General features: G+C 42.3%; 3 protein-coding genes across 10 annotated transcripts; all 3 read right to left on the reverse strand.

The window, feature by feature from the left end:
• Nucleotides 1-567: 567 nt before the first annotated feature.
• Nucleotides 568-3970, reverse strand: LOC119287765 (nudix hydrolase 19, chloroplastic-like). The gene is made up of 6 exons (XM_037567373.1): nucleotides 3254-3970; nucleotides 2976-3116; nucleotides 2761-2865; nucleotides 1810-1909; nucleotides 1485-1577; nucleotides 568-1185 (listed from the first exon to the last, which is right to left on the reverse strand). Exons 1-6 carry the CDS (start codon nucleotides 3899-3901, stop codon nucleotides 920-922), a joined length of 1353 nt encoding a protein of 450 aa, XP_037423270.1. The 5' UTR covers nucleotides 3902-3970; the 3' UTR covers nucleotides 568-919.
• A 3152-nt stretch (nucleotides 3971-7122) lies between these two features.
• Nucleotides 7123-13544, reverse strand: LOC119287766 (uncharacterized RNA-binding protein C17H9.04c-like). 8 transcript variants are annotated; one of them, XM_037567377.1, is made up of 5 exons: nucleotides 13050-13402; nucleotides 9155-10734; nucleotides 8033-8376; nucleotides 7740-7810; nucleotides 7123-7455 (listed from the first exon to the last, which is right to left on the reverse strand). In XM_037567377.1, the coding sequence occupies exons 3-5, from the start codon at nucleotides 8362-8364 to the stop codon at nucleotides 7442-7444; spliced, it is 417 nt and encodes a 138-aa protein (XP_037423274.1). In that variant the 5' UTR covers nucleotides 8365-8376; nucleotides 9155-10734; nucleotides 13050-13402; the 3' UTR covers nucleotides 7123-7441. The 8 variants fall into 8 exon arrangements, 6 of the variants coding, with proteins under 6 accessions (XP_037423274.1, XP_037423273.1, XP_037423275.1 ...); XM_037567376.1 differs by having other exon boundaries at nucleotides 9155-12263; XM_037567378.1 differs by having other exon boundaries at nucleotides 9155-9344; nucleotides 10241-13402.
• Nucleotides 13545-15419: 1875 nt separating this feature from the next.
• LOC119289605 lies at nucleotides 15420-19776 on the reverse strand. Its single transcript, XM_037568896.1, has 6 exons — nucleotides 19412-19776; nucleotides 18745-18863; nucleotides 18268-18600; nucleotides 17769-17957; nucleotides 17589-17663; nucleotides 15420-17504 (listed from the first exon to the last, which is right to left on the reverse strand). The coding sequence occupies exons 1-6, from the start codon at nucleotides 19477-19479 to the stop codon at nucleotides 16699-16701; spliced, it is 1590 nt and encodes a 529-aa protein (XP_037424793.1). The 5' UTR covers nucleotides 19480-19776; the 3' UTR covers nucleotides 15420-16698.
• Between the last annotated feature and the right edge of the window lie 3511 nt (nucleotides 19777-23287).

Raw genomic sequence — 23287 nt, forward strand, 5'->3', positions numbered from 1 at the left:
GGCCCCGCCTGCACCCCCGGCACCTCCTGCCCCGCCAGCACCTCCCGCTGCTCCTACAATCACACATCCTCCGGCCCTGCAGACACCTCTTGTTCCTCCTACAATTACACATCCCCCGGCCCCGCCCGCACCTCCTCCTCCTCCTCCCGGCGGCGAGCGGCGGCGGCAGTCGGCAGACGGCGAGGAGGTTCGTTCGATCGATCGATCGATCTGATCTGATTTGATCGATTGCAGAGAGGCGATCGAGGAGGGTAGGGGCAAAGGACGGACGCTGTTAATTTTGGGGGCCAGACGGACGGGTGCGGGTCCGTTTTCTACCGGGATTCGGAGGGCCAGTGAGATTGGGTTATTAGGTTTTGATCAGCCCATTGGGCCGTGTTTCGAGTTGGGCCAGACATCCTATCGCACCGTTCCCATCCACGATGATCAGAATGACGTGTCATTCGTGGATCGATCAACCCTTAAAAAAAACAAAATCGTGGATCGATCAGAGTTCAACCTCATCTTGTCCTCAAAATAGACTCAAAAAATAAACTTGTACTCAAAAAATAAATAAATAACATCCACTAAAAAAAACATAGCTACTTCATCTAGTATAGTTCTCAAGGAAAAAAAAATAGCAACTTCATCTTCAGTTTGTATATGTCTCTATGCAAGCACATCCGTGCAAGTTATACATCATACACTTGAAATCAAATCACCAATAACCGTCAATATATCCACGACGCCGATCTTGCAAAACTCTCCCCGGTCCTCTTCTGCCCTTCTGTTACAACCACCAGCAATGAGCAACAACATATCTACTGTAGCTATCGACAGCGTAAGAAATAGTACATGGCGTGCGCCTACAATGTTTCAGTGTGCTATACAAACATCCCCTTCCGTAAATCGGAAGACGAAGTAGTATGGTCCAGGCTCATCATAGGTTGGAGAAGGAGCTGGGCACCTTCGGCGCCCCTTCGAAGGCCCACGACGATATGAGGTGGTGAGCGATGGCGTAGGGCCCGGGGACGAACATCGGAGCGGGTTCCTCGCTCTCCACCCTGAGGTCGGAGGAGGTGCTCTGCCCTCTCTCGGCGCCCTTGCATATCTGGTTGACCTTGAGCGCGCTTGATCTCTGGGCTTTCTCGTACTCGGCAAACGTTAGCGCCTTCTTGACGTCCTCACGGCTGTGCCACTGGGCATCTGCGTGTGTACGGCAAAATAAGAAAAGGATGAAGACCAATCTGGCACTTGAGATGAGAGCTACGCGCCCAGGAGTATCATGCAGTTGATTTCTAAAACACTTTTCCTGAAACTGAAATATAAGTTTGGGTTTTGCAGCATTTGATCTATAATAGAAGTTTCATCTATATATATTCTTGTAGATATCTTACACAAGAGGAAAATAACGAAAGAGAAACTGTGACATGGGAAATGATGAGATGAACCAGTAGCGGCAGGAAAGGCTAATAGATCAGCATGTTATTCATGTGAAAAATTACCTTCAAGCTCTTTTTTATCAACATGTATGTCCAATGATTTAGCATAAGCAAAGAAACCCACCATCAGCTGGCATGGCATGGTATTTGGCCCAACTGAAAAAAACATATGCAACATGAGAACTGTCAGACTTGGCACACAAAAACATCGAGTGAAAACATACTAGTTTCAACTGATGACTTAAAATAGTTCTTCAAATATACAAGTACTTATGTAAGTTTTGACACGGTAACTACATGTCTACACACTTGACATATCCTAGTATTAATGTATTATCACAGGTTTCCATTGGAAAATAGTAAACAGGCAACGAAAAGACTAGCTTACCAGGCCATGGTTGAGAACTGTGGTAAATGACTTGCCCAACTTCGATCCCAGTTTCTTCCCATGTTTCCCTTCTCACTGCCTCTTCCAAGCTTTCCCCTGGCTACAAACAGAACAGCTGCAGTGAGCATAAGCTTCTTACAGTGTACGGCAAGAGGACGGTGAACTTGTTAGCTAACCCTACACACTGCAAATTGCACTGCGCTTAATAACCTTGGGACAAAATAAACCAAGAACAAGGATTTCTTTCAAACTTTTCAATTTATTCATTCATCCATTCTACTTATGGAAGCTACACCGAACTTTAGTGGTTACAGGCTTACAACAATGAGGCTATTACAACCTTACTGAATTCAAAGATAGCTTATGTAGCCCATGCTCAGATGATCAACTGAAAGCATTACTGTGTATCAAAAGAAACTGGATCTCTAAGTTCTTCATTGTCCACTAATAACGACTACTGGATGTCAAACAGGCCGGAGCAAAATTTTGAAAATAATCATGCTTGGCACAACACCGAGTGTCAATTTCCAAGTCACAAAGTCAGAATATAGTGTGTTGATGGGGTATTACTCCTATCCGTGTAACTGAGATTTACGTCAGGTATTTTAAATCAAATTCAAGTTCTTCTGCTTAGTAAGTGCTTCAATTAACCCCTCTGTAAGCATGACTAACGTGACAATGCTAACTTGTTACAAGATCTAAGCAGGATACAGAGGAACATGTTGTATAAGAAAGCTATTAGTTCACTGAACTTCTTATGTACTCCTATTAGTACAAACAGGGGGTGACAGGCTGACAGCAACTTTTTGTACCCCTGTTAGTACACCAAGATATTCTTAGTCTGCCCCTCCTCATTCAACCCAAAAGCAGCTCATGAAAATTTAAGAGAACAAAGGATGCAAGTGCAACTGAGCACATAACGATATGCAAAAGAGAAGAAGTAACTCGCACCTCTATAAAACCAGCAAGACAACTCCACATCCGGGGCACAAATCTTGACTGCCGGCTTAAGAGAGCGCGGTCATTTTGTTTATCAATGACCAACATAATCACAACCTGCAAATACAACAAAATGGCTTAAGGAGACAGTGAACGCAAACCAGCACAAGCCACAGGCAGCTGCAAACACTAGGAGAGGCCAGTCAGTAACAGAGCACAGATCATACGGGGTCAACTCGCGGGTATATCCTCTTCTTGCAGGACTCGTTGCTGCACTGCTTCCGCGTCCCGGCTTCGGTAGGAACTGCCTTTGCCCCGCACGCTCCGCAGAATTTCGCCGTGTTGTGCCATTCTAGCAGCGCTCGAGCCTGCCCGCATCAGGAATCAAATCAAGCAAATCATTTGGCATTTCCCGAATCACAGAAATGTTTCAGTATCAGTGGGGAATTTGCTTGAGAAAATACTAGTTGGAAATAACCAAAAGTAGAAAATGGCAGGCACGTACGTGGCCGGCGACGGCGAGCTCCCCCATGGCGTCCTTGTCCCTCCAGTCGGCGGCCACCATGAGCGTCCTCAAGTCGACGAACGCCGACTCCTCCCCCGCGCCGCCGAACCTGGCGCCCTCCACCTCGCTGACGTCGACGGCCCAGTACGCGGCGGCCTCCTCGCCGCCCCCCTCGCCGCCGTGGGAGCCCAGGAACACGAAGACGTCCGAGGGGACGCCGGGGACGCGCGAGGGCGGGAGCCACGCGAGGCGCCAGGCCGGCGGCGGCGCGGGGGACGAGGACGAGGGAGCAGGAGGGTCGGGGGAGCGCGCGAGGGGGCGGCCGCGGCGGAACGGGAGGACCCTGGAGAGGTGGTGTCCGGCGGCGGCGTCGGCGCCGTCGAGGAGGGCGCGGAGGGCCTCGGCGGCCGCGGAGGGGGAGACGGCACCGGAGGAGCGCGTGCCGGCGAGGCCGCGCAGCGGGTTGGCCGCGAAGGCGTGGGCGCGGAGGTGGATGGACATGGCGAGGGGGGCACGGCGGGCCGGCGGCAGCCCGGGTTGGTTGGTGGCGCTCTGCCTCGCCGGCGAAGGTTGTTGGGTACGGATTAGAGGTAGCTGGGAATGAAGCGACACATGTCTATGCCATGTGGGGCCACCTACCGCACACATACCTCCACCCAAAGCATTTTCACACCTACACGTGCCCCTGCACTTCAAATTTTTGTTTCATATACTCTCTTCTTCTCCGCACAAGTATTTCTAGACGGGGAAAGTAGTTATGAATGAAGATCTAATTTCGAAATGATGGTTCCTTTGTCAAAACGCATGATCGACTAACCGATGTTCTATAAAGAGGAGAAATGGCGTGACAGAGGAAAAGAAGAGGGTAGTCGACCAATCAGTATAGCAACGACGACAGCAAGGTGACAATGACGGATCACAGAAGAAAAGGTGTGTGAAAGAGCTGCAGAAATTAGGAGGAACAAAGGATTATAGGAGGGGTAGAGCGGAGACTCCCTAAGGCTAACTCATCGTGTTAATCCTACGCGCAAGTATAATAGTGGGACATAAGACTGCTTACATGGCATTTTTGTCTATGTTAAAAAGATAGACAACCAAAATGGAACTATGGAAGGGAGTACGCTCTGATGCAAGAGCCGGCTTCCACATGTCCTCCTAAGTAATAAGATAAGTAAATGAGAAAGAGAGAAAATGAAACAAAAAACTAACCTAAGAGCCAACCTTATAGTCAACTCTATTGTATGAATGCATCTCTCATTAATCACCTAAATCCGGTTAGAGGAGTAGAAGTCCCGGTTTATTCCTCTAAACTGGACCTAGCCGATCTTCTAAAACGTACAATGGAGTATAAATTTTACTCCGAGCGGCGGTCGAAGAGTAAAAATACTCGCCCGCTCGACCAAGGAGTAAAAATCTTCCCCTCTCCCTTTCCCTCTCCCACACGCTGCTCAATCCTCCTTCGTCGCCGCCCTATGCACGCCACTGCCACACCGCGCCGCCCCCACAAGCGACATGGCCGGATCAAAGGCCGCCGCTGATTCGCAGCATGTGGCCGGCGGATCGACGCCGCGGTTCCACCTCCTCCTCCTACTCCTCGTCCTCCTGTGCCGACGGTGCCTCCTCCTCCCGCGGCACCGCCCAAGCCGAGGTACCACGGCTTGCGCTAGCGCCAATGGGGGACATGAATCACGGAAATCTATGACCGCGATACCGGGAAGACCCAATGGCTAGTTTCTGTCCACTCGGCGGACGCGACAGCGCCAATGGGGGACATGGGTGGCGGAAATCTATGACGCGACAACGGGAAGACCCATTGGCTGGTCTCCTTCCACTCGGCGGACGCGGCGGCGCGTGCATACGGAATCAAGTCAGCCCACCTCTACAGCGCTGCCGGCCATTGCAATTTCCATGATGGATATCTATCGCCTGCGCACCAATGGACAATCTGGTGGCCTACACACGTGAGAGGTGGGAGGACGGGGCGGCGCGCGAGCCGCTCGCAGTTGAGGCCGCCGATGAGGCATACTCCCTCCGTCCACGAATAGGTGTACTTCTAGTTTTTATCCTAAGTCAAAGTTTTAAAACTTTGACCAACTATATACAAAAAAGTAGTAACATATATAATATCAAATTGATATATTATGAAAATACATTTCAAAACGAATCTAGTGATACTAATTTAGTGTCATAAATTCTGCTACTTTTCCCTATAAAGTTGGTCAAAATTTTAAAACTTTGACTTAAGATAAAAGCTAGAAGTACACTTATTCGCGGACGGAGGGAGTACATGGCTGAGCTCCGCCGGCGCTCCCCGGAGCGCGTAGAGGCTGAATGACGGCTCTACATGCAGTACGCGACAGAGGGGACCGAAGTCATCGACCTATGCAGCAATGAAGACGACGAAGGCGAAGGCGACGACAACGACCATGACGATGACGATGACGGCTCCAGCGACGGGCCAGACCCAATGATCGGTGACACGTCTAGAAGGGAATGGAAATAGATCGAGAAAGAATATGATGAATTGGATTAGGTTAAATTTCTATCTAATATGTCGAATCTAGTTTAAGTTATATGTAATATATTAAATCTGCACCGAATTTAAGTTTATGTAGCCATATTTGCACCGAATGTCGTTTATTTTGCACTGGATTTGCATTGATTTTGTTTTACTCCACTAAATTTGGGAGTTCGGCTAGGAACAACATTTCTTTAGGGAAGTAAATATACTCTAGTAAGGTTTACTCCTCTATTATTTATGGGATCGGCTAGAGGTGCCCTGAGTGAATGATATTGTTAGTTTTTAATGACAGTTTTATATAGCCTACTGGCTATATTATTAGGGTGTGTCTAGAACTCAGTCGGCTGAGACTTAACAAAGTCTCAGTCGAGTGACGTCAGCGTTTTTTTTTTTTGCTACAAGCGCACATCTATATGCTACAAACGGCGACGAAAAATGTTGCGATGGTATTGCAAGCAACAACAACAAATGCTACAACTGTTCTAACTAAAATGCTACAACCGTCAACGAAGGATGTTGCAACCGGTGCGATGACGTGCTACAACTGAGGAGGGATGACATGCTTCAACCAACAAAACAAATGTTGCAACCGGTATGAAAAAATGCTGCATACGGTCAAAAAAATGTTGCATGGTCGACTGAGACTTCGTTAAATCTCAGTCAACTGATTTTTAGCAGGCCCGATATTATTAACCATGCTCTAAGCTTCATGTATAAGAACAGAAGATATTAATGTACCCAGACGAACTTGCAAATCTTGGACAAAGCACCTAGACCACTGGCTTTTGATGGAAGGATTTGGATAGTCATTAGTTTTACACAGGATGAAATGAGTTCTAATCTCGAAGTAGATTGAGGAACAAAGAATTGAAAAAAAAATGTTCCTCTTGAGTTCTAGAAAACATGAGGCTTAGAGGAAAGGAAACGTAGTATGCAAATTTGTATGTCAATCCTGAGAATTCAACTAGAATCATGGATGAAACAGGCGTTTTAACAAGCCTGGTCACACCCATATAAATGATCATACATAGAAGTTTTCACGTCCAGGTTTCAAACTCTAAACCCATATGATGTTGCTTTCAAACTCTAGCAAGCTAGGCAATATATGAATTTTGCGCCAGTTGCCAATGGACATATCTTCCTACCAATATTTACAATGGACATGCATGGATTATTTTTCACAAGTTTCCGAAACATAAAAGATGTGATTTAGCTAAAATTTCGAGAAGGGATCATCCATGCCCGGCTTCGGAATTTTTTCTCTACGTCTAGGTTTCAGAAACAACATGATGTCATCGAAAAATCCAGGCAAGTAACAGAGAGGAAAGGAAACAGAAACACAAGCGTATCAACAGTTACACAATACATATAAGGATGGTTAAGAATATTTATTCAAGTAATCCAAACCGTACAATATGAGCGACGCCTCGACCAACGTAAACGAGGCGCGACGATACCATGCACGCGTTACATTCTGGAAGCTAAGGGAACTTCTCCTGCCCTCGCAACCATGCAACGGTTGTAGTAGTATAACAGGTGGCAATACATCATATATACTACTCTGTAGTTTTATTCTTCCTGGATCGCAGCTTGCGAGTGTGACAATGGTTGGTCTCGTCCTAAGCCATCGCGTCACGCCTCTCGATCTCGGTCGGCATGGTTGATCCTTACTTCCCGGTGCCTGTTTATTTTGGTACAACAGAACGGTTCCATTTTAGGGCACAGAGAATAGATATTGGATGAAGGTTTGCAAATTGCAGTGCAAACAAATGGTTTCGGGGTTGCTTGATTAGACAGCTACAAGTAATTTTTTACCACAATTAACTGTTGTCAAACAGTTTTTTTTTAGCTCTTTTGCATTGAGTGTTGCATGCAGGTTCGAAAACATGCATGTATTTGATCAAAGAGTAGTTGTACATCAAGGCACCAAAAGAACATATAAGTTGCAAATTGAAGACAATATACCTGCTTCCCTAGGTGCATTGCAATGATAGCACTCAATTCTGCTTGCAAAATTGTGCACATTACAGCCAGGCCTGGAAGAAATAGACAGACACAAATAGTTTTGTGTCAAAACATGATTCAAAAACTATTCCACAAGAGAATGTTCTATAAGTTTTGTTATTCAGTTAACTTTCATCTCAAAATATGTAGGCCTGCATGCTACTGTTTCTTGCCATGCATAAGATATATCAGGATAAAGGATACATACAGGTTATAAGGATGACATCTATGTTTGAAGCGAAGCTATAGCTCACCTTGTGCATATCCAGTCACCAGTTTTCCACCCAGCACGAACTCCACCGCTCTCAGCAGCGCCAGTGCCACCCTGGCCTGCGGGGAAGTCCCTCACGATGGTGCCACACTTGAGGCAGCTGGAGCGGCTGGCGAAGTTGTGGTAGCCGCAATTGCAGTACCAGTCACCTGGGCGAACGTCCAGGGAGGTCAGCACACCACCTATACAGCGGCCGTCTCCGAGCTGCAGATCCGAGCGCGTGGCACGGCAGCGCTGACAGAAGTCACGGCGGCTGAAGTTGAGGTGCTGGCACGAGTTGCAGTTCCAGTCTCCAGGCTTCCTCTGGGTGTTCATTCGCAGTAAGCCCTGTATACATGCATGCATGGATGCGTCAACAAGTTAGTGACAAAAAGGGAAGAAAAGAACTAGACATAAGTTATACCTGAAGTACTACTAATTATTAGCTCATTGCTCCATATATGTTTAGTATGAGCATAGAGATATTACAGAACCATAGTACTGTGGTAATTATATGTATGGGAATATGTCCTGGGCCAATGTGATTATGAGCTAGAAAACCAAGAATGAGAACACATGTACTTAAGATGCTCGTACTGCACATAGCCCATGTAAACACAAACTAAAAGGAGGAATATTGTACAGGCTAGACAAGGCAGCAGAGAAACAAAATCAAGGTCGCCTTAACTAAATTAGGCTAAGTCGGTGCTCCATCTCTATCATTTGCACATGTAGATACATAAGATAATATTTTTAGATGGTGCCCCAAAAAGGTGGAAAATACAAGGCAAGCAAAACGCTATGCAAAGAGAGAACATGCTAATTAGCCAATAAAAATAACGAAAACAAAACTAGTCAGTTTAATCTATGAAAGAACCAATTGAATCTGTTTAGCTAGGATTTAAAATCTTATGCACATCACATGCATCACACTTACGCTTGCACAAATACTTTTTGAGCAACTATTAGTAGATTAAGAACAAGAATAAGAGTATATGGCCTTTTTCAAGAAGATTACATAGGCAAATGGTCCCAGTCTGATAGATGAGCCGGAAGAACAATAAAGGAACTTGGTCTTAAACAAATCGTCCAAAAGAACAAGAGAAAAACGGGAAGGGTCACATACCCTGTGAAGGCTTTTGGTTCAGTACTAGGGTTCTCAGCTGCTGTCTTGTCCTTGTTGTGTGCTTTGCTTGCTTGCTCGCTGTGTTCTTACTTCTTGTGGATGGTTGCCTTTTTATAGTGGAGGCGCCTCAATAATTGCGAATCCAGGGCGGCTTTGGAGGCACAGAGATGCTCTGACCTAGCCTTTCTAACTGAGCTATCCAGATTGAAGGGTGAATGGAGAAAAAAGGACAGGGAGAACCAAGAAAGACCACAATGCAACAGAAAAGTGGTGCCAAAGATAGGAGAATTTTAGTGTTACATCCTGAGTCTACCCCGCGGTATATTACTTCTGAATGTGTACTAACTGATTCTTCCAAACATAAATGTAATTGCGCTATAATTAACTACTCCAAAAATCAAATAGTTGTCTCAGTAACATAATTTGATTAAGGTAATTCAGGCAAATGTTTTGTGTATATACGCACAAATCAACTTTTCATTGGCACGGACACCTCACTGGTTTTATAATTATGATCTAAATTTCAAGCTAGGGCTACAGCAGTTCAGTTGTAAATGTGCAGGCAGGCAAATGCAGAGTAAGAATGGTGTCTACCGGGCATGCAAGTATAAACCAGTCTTTCATGCATGTTGCTTAAAGAGTTACTTAAATACTACTCCCTCCGTTTCCAAATATTTGTCTTTCTAAAGATTTCAACAAGTGACTGCATACGGAGCAAAAATGAGTGAATCTACACTCTAAAATATGTCCATATACATCCGTATGTGGTAGTCCATTTGAAATCTCTAAAAAGACAAATATTTAGGAACGGAGGGAGTACAAACACAGTTGATTAGTTGGACCATAAAAATAGCTCGAGACTGAATCGACACCATGAATATTACAAGATTCAAGAGCAACAAATTCAGCACAATAATATAGCCTGATCAGTAACTTGTTTTCTGCTATATATTACTGGCCACCTTTTCTCTCTTTTTTCAGAGAAATTGTTAGTTTAAGGTCTTTTAATTTATCCCTGGACAATGGTGTGAGGAATTAGGATCAAAGGATATATTCTTTAGATTTTTATTCTTCCACAATATGTACCTGGGGAGGTGCAGATCTAGCAGTTATGCACACTTTGTGTGGCTAATAGAAAATCCTAGTGCCCCCACCTTAGACCAAAATGCCACATTACTTCAGTAACTGTAAGAACGAAAAAGAAAGGCAGATAAAAAAAACGAGGCCGGCAATTACAATTAAAGTGAGGAAAATAAAAGTTCATAAACGAATTTGAATAAATTCAACTGTACAGAAAATGTAAATATAGTTTTGTAGTAAAAATGCTGGCTAAAATTTCAGCTTAAATGAATTGTTTAAATTAGCCTTTCTCATATGTATTCCCCTTATTATACATACAGGCTCAATGCAAATCTTGTAAGTGTTGTATCCATGGAATCATACTGTTACATGTGTAAATCCATTACAGAGTAAATGTGCTCTAGATCAATTACAGAGTAAATGTGCTTCTAGCTTCGTTACCGGCTTCCTGTATGGGCATCCCTGATTAAGCGTGCAGCTGTGTATAACAATATATTTTCCTGCGAGAAAAGTACAATATGCTGGATATTTGTCATCCTCTGTTCTGTAGTGCACAATGGTAGGCAGAAAAATAACTGGAAAAGTGGAAAGGCCAAAATAGATGCATGTAACTTTTAAGAAAATGGTCTACAAGATTCATGGTGACAATTAACAGTTCAATGAAGATACTAGTAGCTCAGGACTTAGTAGGCTTATTATTTCAAGCGAAAACAGTGAACAAGAAAAGGAAAAAGTTTCTTGGCTCCATGGAGCCATAACTCAAAACTCAATAACCGTTGGATGCTTCATCAGGGTTTGTATCACTGTCCATTACAAAATTGCTTGGTGAAGATGGAGTACTAATCATAACACTCTTCCTACAAACTCCCTCTAATATTTCTCTACAGCATCAACACACAAAAATATTATTGGAAAGGCACGATAAACAAGGCAAAGCATGATTGAAAACCTTATCACACAACTAAAAATTAAGAAAGTAGCAGACATTCCTATCTGGACCTATCTGCATCAAACAGCGCTAGAGGGTGGAGCCATGGCTGCATGGAGCTGAAACTCCAGACTGGAAAAGAAAATAGGTAAAGCTAATTCTCTTCAGTTAACATTTTACCTTTTACTAATTTAATTTAATAAAGAGTTTGTATGTCTTGTCCATTCTAGATGTTGTGCAACCTCCCAAAGATAGTACTAAAGTTGGAAGTGGCATTATATGCCAGGGGCAGATTGTATTATTGGGGTTAAATATATATAGCCACTTCAGAATCGATTCTCTGCATACGTGCATTACCTACAGACATTCACAAAACCTATTCTGATCAACATATATTCTCCCAAATCACACCTTTACGCAATAATTCAAGAGGTTCCATGTTCACTTCTAGTCAGCTGTCCGTACTGTTTTATTTGCATGAAAAGGATCTGTCGGGACTACCCTAAGTATGTCTGTTCCTTTCCCTCTGTTGTCATCAGGAACTCAAACGTGAGTAGAAGAAACATGAATAACCCTGTTTCTCAGAGACCAAGTAAGACCTGCAGCGTAATATATGAATATAAATGATAGAAGTTTGGTGATAAGGATTTCCGTATCTAAAAAAGGAGTATGTTTTTCACCAAGGCACACTGTATTTACAGATTTCCAACAACTGGGCAGTTCTACTACTAACTTACAAGTTCATTTGGGTTTTTCACAATCTAATCTAGAATAAACATACTTTCATGCAATTTAACATATTTATTTATGCGGCAATTGCTCCTCTGTGTGGCATATTGTGGAAACCGATCTGTTGCAGATCATTGGAACAAGCGTCCACACTAGCCAGATTGACCACCATCAAAAAATATCAAAACATTAATCAAGTGTAGACACATCAGCAAGGTGTTCCCTTTTCAACGAAGAGAATCGGTCAGTTACCATCTACCATACAGCTTTGGTTTTCTGACCTGGATGCTTTAGTGCTATAAACGGCAGGGCAAGAGCAAGGTTGAGTCGATGCTTCTCCCGCTGCTGGTTTGCAGAGGAATCAACTCCACACTGAAGTGCAAAGGTAAAGACGTTACCGGTTGCAAATACTGTTTGCACTAAACAATGTTCGTTGTCGATCCAACCATGGGATGTCGACGGGCAAATCAAATCAATGACCAACTGGTGAAAATCTAATCTAATAAATCTTTCCTGTGAATGGGTACTGATCTGGTGAAGGTGAAGTTCAGTCCATACTACAACTAAAACGGTACTCTGCTTTCTCAAAAAGGCAAAGGATTCTAAGCTTAAAATTCCAATTCAATTATGATTTGCAAAGATTGTTCCCCGTGTCCCCAAAGAATACTATTCCTTCCTTTGTTCCCTCAGAGGAAGCTCATGTGCAAAGCACGCGCTACGGCATATACAGATTTTCATCCCATGCAGCGGAAACTCCGCGTAGCAAGCAGTGCTTTGACAGCTACGGATACTATCCGGTGATAAAAGAAAAATCCGGCACTGCACAAGACAATATACCTGGGAGCACTGGGAGATTGCTTAGGAAAAAATGGTTTTGTTTGAAAGACAAGGACATTTTTATCAAGCTCCAGGTTCTAGACATGCAGAGCACTATTGGTGCCCCTTTATTCCCTTTTCTCAATCCGAATTCGTCGATTTATTCCACCCAAAATATTCCATCACCCTTATCACTTGCTCTAATTTTTTTAAAGTGTAGCATTTCACCTTTTATCCCCATCTTGAACTTCCTGTTTGAAGTCTAAAAAGGATAATGGCATCTCACATTTTTATACTGACGATGGCTGCGGTAAAAAGAGGCTTTGGTTGGGCGGGTGGTACCTGGAGCAGATCTGCCTGAAGCCCTTTTTGGCGCGCTACCTGGACGCTAGAGTAGACACGAGGGAGGCTTGGGCTCGGGGAGGCTCGGCTCCTCGCTTCGGCTTCTTGTTCACCCTCGGCGGCGTGCGGGCGCCGCTTAGATCCGGTCGCCGTCGATTGGGCCGACGGAGCCGGCATCCGAGCGGCTCCAGCGCCGACCCCACTCGCGCGCTCCGTCGCGACCGCATCGACGCTGCTTCTCCTCGATCCTCCTCGGCGCCTCCGCACACCGCAGCCGACGGCCGGAGCCACCGCGCCACTGAGCTGCCGCCGACCGCCACGCGTCGTCGTCGTACAGCACTGAGATGGTTAGTCTTTTTGTTTTTTTCAGAGAGAGAGAACCGAGACAGCTTTGTTGGGCTGCAGAGTACAGTAGCACTCTTTTGGTCCCTTTTTAAACATTGGAGTCAATCTATTTTGGGCCAGGCCCAATATACTTTGGGCCAGAACTCTACGTACCTCGTCTAAGAAAAAAAAATAGCTCTCTCTCAAAAAAAAAACTAGCACATACCTATTTTTTATTTTAGCTGAAAAAACCTGTTTTTTATTTCCCTAATAAAAACCTATTTTTTATTTTATTGAGCTGTGGAAAAAAACTACGTACCTAGCCCTTTCTGGATACTACTCCCTCCATCTGGTTTATAAGGCTTTACTCTCACAATTAATTAGATCAATAATATTATTTTTGCTAGAAAACTTCCGATCTATTCATCTCCAGTCATAACAGTACAACGAATACCAGAAATAATAAAAATTACATCCAGATTCATAGACCACCTAGCGACGACTACAAGAATTGAAGCGAGTCGACGGAGTGACGTCGTCATCGCCCCTTCCTCGTCGGAGTCAGGCAAAACTTGTTGTAGTAGGCAGTCGAGAAGTCGTCATGGTAAGACCACGTAGGACCAGCATACCAGAATAGCAACCACCGCTAATGAAGAGTAATATATAAAATACTAGTAAAAATGCACGTGCAATGCACGTCTCCACATGTTCGTCAGTACAAATAAATTAGTAATAATAATACTAAGAGAGTGGCTTCTAAAAATTCAGTTTGTGAAAGTGCACGAACGGTTCGCCTCTCTCAAAACTGCGACGCCCCCCACTATCCTGAGCCGCTGACCCTGATGCTTGGGAAAATCCGCCAGGCCGTCAGGGAGCAAAGTTTCAAAGATAGCACATCATAGGGGGGGGGGGGGGTACTCCCTGTAGACGAACATAAAGTTTCTTTTGTGTGCGAAGAATTACTGAGATCTGCAATGAAAACAGTATTATTATTTTGTCAAAGTGTGGTAGTGGGGATGGTCCAAAGTATAGGAATGAAATGCCAGTATTTTGTTGATGAAATTGTAATGTTGGAGTTATCTTGTGTGAAATGAAAATGGCGTTAAATATACCAGTGATTCTGCCTGTAGGTGCAATGGGCGTGATCAGTGGCGGACCTAGCCCACTGGGCCAGGGTGGGCCAGCAGTGCTAGTGTACATGTACATTTATTTATTTTCTTTTAGTTTTTAGCCTTTCTTCTATGTATATGAAAAGTATTTCCAAATCTCAGGGTGGGCCATGGCCCACCCTGGACACCCTCTACCTCCGCCACTGGGCGTGATGTATGGTGCATATTCAGTGAAACATGACAAAGCAGTTTGCTCAGTTTAACATTTCACTCTCACATAGAGTAGTTTGACCAGCTTAGCATTACCACACAGATCATAAAAGCACATGGCTAACATTTCTTTTACATGAAAGAGAAAACTTTATTGCAACGCGCTGTTAAACAATTTACAAAATATTCCAAGGCAAGGCGCTTGGTATCATCTAACCAGAAACTAATGACGCCTGCATAGCTAAACTATGGACTACTAAAGGATTACACTCTCCTTATACCCTTGAAAGAAACCCTGAAATAGCATGGAGAAGCAAGTTTCTTCTTTACTTTGTCGAACAGGAAACACAAGGAGGAGAGATCCCTCTTATTCACGGAGATCGCCAGTTCAAGATCCAGAAAGGCACATGATTCCAATTAACCCTGCCAACAAAGAGAGTGTCAAATTAATTAATGAGACAAAAAATTCTTAGGTGAAGAAGTATTTAACGACAATATAGAAACGACGCCTTCTATAGTATAAACCAGTCTGCAATGTCAAACATGGTTCTGTGCAATCTAAGGCTAGCAGAATCAAACAATGTATGTCTAAATTTCAGCTTAGTGAAGCAAATTCATGGCTTGCACATAAAAATGATTCAGCGTATTCATCATAGAACAAGGACCTGAATCTAATAGATGATATTCTAGACACAAACCTATAACTACACCAATAAAAAAGTTGACAATAGTAGCGCAACACTCCATCCATACTTTCTCCGAAGAGAAAACAGTACGTGTTCATGTATTTGTAGAACAGATTAGAATATAAAGCCTATTGCTATTCATGATTCTAATATATGCTTATACTTATATAAAAAGATCGCAACAGTTATCAACATACCAATATTATAAGACAAAGCAAAGCATGCTCACATATATGAAACAAAGGCAGTGCTGCATTCTGTACACTAATCATGCCAAAACCTCCTTATAGACAATATTTTTGGTACTTTTTCCCGATGGGTCAATATCCTTATTTGGCTTGGCAAGTATTCTTGTTGTTTGCCTTGATATTCCTCGAGACAATGCAACATATAGTTGACCGTGAGAGAAAACAGGTTCTGGAAGGTAGATACCAACATGTGGAATGGTTTGGCCTTGAGCTTTATTGATTGTCATTGCAAAGCTAAGACGAATTGGAAATTGCTTTCTCTTGAACTTCAAGGGAAGCACATCATCTTCAGAAGGGTACAAAGGAATTCTTGGAAGGAATACTCGCTTTCCAGCATGATGTCCTCCGATAATTTCAGCGTCAATAACATTATCTTGAAATGCTTTAATAATAAGCCTTGTGCCATTGCATAATCCATTATGAGGATCTAAATTCCGAAGCAAGATCACAGGGCAATTTATTTTCAACCTGAGAACATGTGGAGGTAGGCCATTAGGTGTGAGAGAATTTAGAAATTCGGGTGGGTAGTGATTGTGAGTATCATCCACTGCTGAATCGAAACTATAGTAGACCTTCTCTTCTCCAGGAAATAGGTCTATAAGCTTCACATTTAATTCATCCACGTATTCATTTTTTGTGGAAAGAATGGCACGAGCACTTATATAAGACGGCAATCTTCCATTCTTGTCAAGTGAAGGAAATACTTCGTTTATCAACTTACTAACCGAGGCACCTAAATTTGTGGAACCTATAACCATCTCTTCAGGTAAATGCACATAGTCTTCACCAATTGATTCTTCAACACCGTTGCCAATTCTCAAGAGAAAATCAGAGAACCATGGATCTTTTTGTGCTCTCATATTGCGCCAGAGTTTAATTTGTCTTATATCCTTCCATAGATAAGATTTTTTAAGAGTGGCATTAACAATTTGGGCTCTAGTGCCACGTCTAACTACTGGAAGGACTTGACAGAAATCTCCTCCGAACACAATTACTTTTCCTCCAAACTGTGATCTATTACCTGTAATATCTTGCAGGGATCTATCCAGCGCCTCAACAGCTTGTCGTTTTGTCATGCGACTTCATCCCAAATTATCAAAGATGCTCTTCGAAGTAATTCAGATGTCCCACCCTGCTTATTGATGTTGCACACAATATCCTCTTGAACATTGATCGGTATTTTAAATCTCGAATGCACAGTCCGGCCACCAGGCATGATAGAAGCTGCAATGCCAGATGTTGCTGTTGCAATGGCTATTAACCCCATGGATCGTACTTTAGCCAATAAAGCTTTATAAAGGTACGTCTTTCCTGTACCTCCTGGACCATCGATGAAGAAGACCTTACCCTTCGTGTGCAACACGTGATCCATTATTTCATCAAAAGCAAGTTGTTGTTCATTGTTTAGAGTTGCCTCCAGCTCCAGGTCTTCTTTAGCAACTTTAATAGACATTTCTTCGGTCAGTTCTTTAGCCTCTAAGCTATCTAGGCCATCAGCATCCAACAGATTTGGAAGATCAAAGGTCTTGATGTCCTTTCCCATGGAATATAACAAATCTTCAATATCTCCAAGATCAAAGTGAGAATTGAAGTACCGGATATTATCCTGAAAGTACTTCGCATCAGGATCTTGACTTGTGTATAGTCGGCGCATTTCAGCAGGAACAGTTGGAGGTACTATCTTGACCTTGCCACCCATGCAGCAAAATGTTGGATTCTCATACTGGAACCGTTTTGCATTGCAATGTGTGCAGTTAAGTACTGGCTCCAAAACATGATGGCCACTTGGTACACTCCGATATATACGATCAAAAGGATCATCTTGTATTCCACAATTTGCATGGTTTGGGTCTTGATATGATGATATGCATTCAGTTCCTGTCCATTTTTCTAATAGTGAGGAAACAGTGTCGCAATGGTAGTAATCATTGTTTTATACTGAGAACACATACTAATTCGTACCATGTCCGGTGAATATGTAACTCTCATCATCTTCATCATCATCCTCGGTCATATATTCGGATTGCCCAAATTCATCTACACATTAATTTGTCAATTAGTAAATTAATGTTTTAGGAGAGGGAAAGTTGAGAATGATCGATACATTATAAATACCTATGTACACCTTAACAATTGTATTACCTTCTAGAGCAGGAAAACAACCATTTGGGACATAGATGGTGCTGTCATGGTCTTCATGCTCATTGGCTACAACATGTTCATGTGTTTCCTTTCCAGTAGTACTACAACTTGCCCCATTAGACAGTCTCCTTCTCTTATGTCCACTGCCCTTGTCCAGGAATGCTGCTATACGCTTATGTTGACCAGTACCTGTCGATACATTACATGTTGTTAATATGTCAGATGGACTGATCACGGTCTAATTTTTAGCAACCAGACTGATTATGCCAACTCAAAGGATATTGTAGGACAGAAAGTTTAAACCTCCAATATTGGTCTGTGTTCCAGCAAAAAAAAAACATATATTATAATATTTATTGACAAATAAAAAACAGAGTAGTAAATGGATGTTAATGTTCTAATTATCAGAAATGCACGGAGATAAACAAAACATAATCTGATCGAGTGACCATTCATGTTATTAAAAAATAATACAGAATATTATTGCATTAATATATACCTTCTGTTCTTGTACTGGCGAGAGTTGTTGCTTGCATGCTTAAACTGGTACAGTTACAAGTTTGACTCCCAGATTGTACATTATTACTAACTTCAACGGGATTTTTCCTTCTCCGTTTGTACTCACGGTTTCTTTGTAGGTAGGCAGCACACTGTTCTGCAGTCATCCGCGAGTATCTTTCCCGATCACGATAACGCTTACGCTCGGAAGCATCTATTGGTAGAGTTATGTGTCCAGCCGAAGGAGTAGTTGACTGTATGGATATGCCAGATGGATTGACTGATCGTTTCGTCCCAGTAATTGGATGATCCGCTGAACCAAGAATATTTTGCGCTGAAATGAATAGAATATTTCAAACAATCTGTGAGCATTCTTTTTAACACACAAGGCATAGGTTTATTTTCATTTATATATCAACATCTAAGAAGCTGTAATCTTGTTTAAAAAATATGGTGACCAAAAATATTAAAAATATACCTTGTTTTATCTTTGATAAACTATGTGAGTCAACCACATTTGTAATATCTTGAAAAGGAGCCCGTCTTGGCATTCCAATGGATGTTGTATGGTTACTTGAATTTCCTTTCACTTGCTTCCTAGATAATTGTCCGCAATATAAGTCACCGAGCAACATAGTAGACACCATTAGCACAAGCATAGGAAGATAATGCAGCAGTATATACACGCCAAGCTTAAGTCACATCAAAATTATTGCAACAAACCATTTTCTTTTTGCATATTACTTGATACAAACTCCAATAATATTAGACAGTATTGATGCTTTGGTCAGTACACATTTTGTCATGGTACAGTGGAACATGCACGCATTTATTTTATATATATATATATATATATATATATATATATATATATAAATAAATCAAACGTTAAAATCAATGAAGACGAGCTTTTAAATGGCTATAACACTTACACGGAAGTATATCAGAAATGAAACGAAAAAAAACTTTGTGGACATAAACTCAAACACGTGGTGGGCAGAATATGCTCTGACATATTTCTTGATTTCTACACTGAAATACAAAATATGGGTTCAGATTCATGGCATCTAATATACAGTAATAAAAGATATACAGAAAATTAAAGAACTTAGCACCACCTCTATAATTTTTCAATGGTATCTTACCTCTTCACATCGAAGCTGCCGGTGCGTGAGGTTGTGCTCATATCGGTTGGGCTGCACTGGTATACCATCCGGCTGCTAGCACCTGCAGCGGCAGCAACTTCCGGGGTGGATTGGCCTGAGGCACGTATGGGCGGAGATGCCAGGAAGCGGTGGCGGTGAGCACGTGGAACAGTACTCAGGGATGGTAAGCGCCTGAGGGGAAACTTCTGGGCAGCCCAAGTTTGAGCGATTGGAGTCGAATTGGCACAGATGAGAAACTGGGGAGCTCTTGTCGCGGCCGGCGGCCGGCGGCCGGCGGTGGAGGGCCGAGCTGTCGAGTTGTGGCGGCGCGAGTACGGAGCGACAGCGGGGGCGTGCAGATGCGAAGAAACAGAGTCTGCTTCAGCCAAGAGAGATGGGGCGGGGCTTGTTTTTTGTATCGGTATTTTATTTAGGTGGGGACACTCTAGGTGCTTCCAGAAAACCATTCCCGCGCGGTGATGGCGCCCAAAACTTGAGCGCGCGCGGGACGACTGCGAATCCTTGAGATCATTCGATTGGGTCTAGTTAATATCTAACGGTAGATTTTAGCACAGCGAGCTGAATCAACGGCTGATATTTGGTTTGGGATGATAGGAGGAGATAGAAGGGAACCAAATTCAAAACTCGTACACTATAAAGTAGTATAGATATAGATATGTCATAGAATAATATCATTTGATTGTTTTTTAATATGAATTGATGGTATAATCTTTATAGCATACTTACCATATATAATTAATCTCAAAGATAAATTTGAACTGCTTATTAGGCCTTATAAACCCCAACAAATGGAGTATTGGCATACAATATAAATTATCCACAATCTTGGATCACGGCCTTAAAAGAGACAAGCACTAAAAACAGGCAGGAGTGATCGACTATAAAACTTGTACTAGCTTGTGAGGATTTGCCTTAAAACGGTGCGAGAAATGATTGTTTCTCCATTTTTTCCTCTTTTAGGCCTTTGATAAATGAGTATATATAAATCAATTTGATTCCGAGCTAGACAATAAGATTCGTCTAAATACAAATGGAGCATACGGCTCGAAATTTTGACAAAGAAATATAACTATTCGGAAGTTGAGTGAGGAATAGTCTCTCTGTTTTTATATAAAAAGTACGGAAAAACGCTTGGAGTTCAATCCAACGTCTCCTGTGAAAAACAATAAAAAAGCGAAACAACAATCAAGTACTAAAAGCAGAAAAACAACACGAATCTCTACGTATAATCTCATGGCTATAGCATCAATTGAGCTATAGCTATTTTCTCAACCAATTGAGAAATAGCAAACCCGTTTACAAATTACAAATGAGTTTGCTAACTGAGATTTAATCAAGTCTCAATAGACCCTCCTAACCATCCGATATTTTGATTGATACTTTAACATTTGTCCATGTTGTTCGTTTCGTGAGAGTCGGCCTGTGCGAGAACCCCGTCTGCCTGATCATGGTTTCTTCTTTTTTTAGTGCTCGAGGGGCTTCGTGGAATTTCTTATTGGACGCATGTTGAGTCAAGCTGTCCGGGTCTCGCACAGGGGAAATCGAATCCTGTCCACGCCTAATCATAGTCAAAATCTGAGTTTGATCCTGGCTCAGGAAAAATATGTACATTCGAATTCGAATGAAAAAAGAGGGCCTGTCCGAGAGGAAATAAAGAATATTCATTTGCGGATTCTTCCGAACAAGCAACAGATTGAGCAACTAGCGCGAAAGCCGTTGAGAAGAGTCAATCTCCTTTACTCCTCCCGACACCTCAAGATGAGAAAATCCCCCCATTTTAAGCTTTGGTTATAGTATCCTTTAGTTTCTGATACAGTCCAAAGATAGAGACAAAAGAAAGGTAATTATTGAATCGGACTTGGCTTCTTTTTCGGCATGGGCAAAGGTTTGGCGCAGACCCGGATCCAAGATATGGGGCATAGACAGATAAGAATGGCTTCTGAGTTGCATTCATTGCACTCTGGAATGTGGGCGAGGCAATTAGACTCATATCGACAATATGAACTGCATGAGAATTAGCATATAGAAAGAAAGCTTTACCGAATACAGGTCTAGTAGGTATAGAGCCGTAAGCGTGGTGGGGGTGCCGGTGCTTAGGCAGATGCCCTCGTGATAAGGCAAGAAAGCGAGTAGATACCCTGCCCTCGCATTAACCTTAATATCCAAATTTCAACAAGGGGGCTGGGCTGCTTGCCTTCATAGAAAGGCGACCGGGCCTAGAATCAAACCAGTCTCTTGGGAAAATCAAATGGATGGATCTCTTTGTCAGCGCTAAGCTCAAGACAGGACTAGAGGAGTGGGTTCCACTCCGCGAGATCTTGTTTCTCCCTCTCCGGTAGATCTATCCTCATATCTACGGTTCCCAGTACCCACTCAGTTGCTCCAGTCACGCCTCTCGGATTCACTCCTTGAGGCTAGGAACAGTCCTGCGGCACCGGGTCGCAAAAAATGCGATTTTTTTGTCTAATAGAACAAACACTAATACCTTAATTGAGTCGGTAAAGATCAAATCTGTTTATCAAAGTGCTTCTGCTTCCTTCGAGCAACCAAACTCTTTCGTCAGGTGTGGGTCAAGTTCCCTCATTATTGCTTGACTCCTTTATTGCTATAGTTCTTGTTGAACCTTTTCTAAAGTCAACAATTTCTGCAATCAGGGAGGAGGCATCGCCTTACTTGCTATACCTTAAACCTCATCAAGAAAGTAAGCCCAGCGAAACCGCAATCCCAATCCATTCGACCGGAGAACCTCACTTATCAACTGCCCTGGATTGGATCTACTTACGATTTGAGAAACTGGCTCCAGAACCCCTGTTTTTGATCCCTATCAAAGAGCTGACGAAGAGGATGAGCGGAAGTGGTCGTCTACTGGACGCGGTTCAACTAGCGGAGACTCTTGGAAAAGATGGACTAAAAAGTCCCCAAGTTAGCGTATTATGGGGGACCGTCAAGCACATCCGACAAAGATCGAGGGGGATCTCGTTGTTGCATAGCTCAGGTCAGAGCAAGGTGCCATCAGGCGATCGTTCCACTGGGCCGACACGTTTAAGCGTTCCAACGGCCCCTGTTTTAAGAACCTTCTAGAGGTTTCCAGCCAGTTTATTCTGGTTCTGGAAACTTATAGAAGGTTCCTGAACCGTTTTTTCCTCGTTCTATTTTTTCCTTTTTTTCTTTTCTCTCCATTTCCCCTCTTCATTTTATTTTTCTTTTGTTTCTATTTCTCCTTTTCTTTTCTTTCCTGTCATATTATTTTTATTTCTTTAATTTTATTTTATATTTTTTTACAACCATTATGTGTTTTTTTGTTCGTCAATCTAAAAAATGTCCATGATTTTCAATGAATGTTTAAACTTTTGAAAAAAGTTCAGAGTTTCAAAAAATGTTCCCATTATAAATAGTTGTTCTCAAATTTTTAAAATGTTCATGTTACAAAATTTCTTAAAATGTCCATTTTTTCGGGAGTTCAAAAAATGTTCATATTTCAAAATTGTTCGCAGTTTTTAAAAAATGATCGTTTTTTAAATTTTGTTCGGTATGTTTTCTTTCAAAATGTTTACAACTTTTTCAAAAAAATTTTGTAATTTTGAAAAATATTTCTGCTTTTAAAAATAGTTCACAATTTTTTAAAAATGTTCATATTTCCATTTTTGCAAGAGTTTAGAAAATTGTTCACAAATTTTGAAAAAAGAAATCGTGTTCTCAAATGTATTTTTCTCTTTTCAAAAATTGTTCAGAAGGTTATTCTAAAACTATACGGAACTTCAAAAAATATTCCCGTTTTCAAAAACTGTCTACAGATTTTATAAAATGTTGATGTTTCCATTTTCTTAGGAGTTCCAAAAAAGACCGCTTTTCCAA

The sequence above is a fragment of the Triticum dicoccoides genome, chromosome 4A (assembly GCF_002162155.2).
Source record: "Triticum dicoccoides isolate Atlit2015 ecotype Zavitan chromosome 4A, WEW_v2.0, whole genome shotgun sequence".
Lineage (NCBI taxonomy): Eukaryota > Viridiplantae > Streptophyta > Magnoliopsida > Poales > Poaceae > Triticum > Triticum dicoccoides.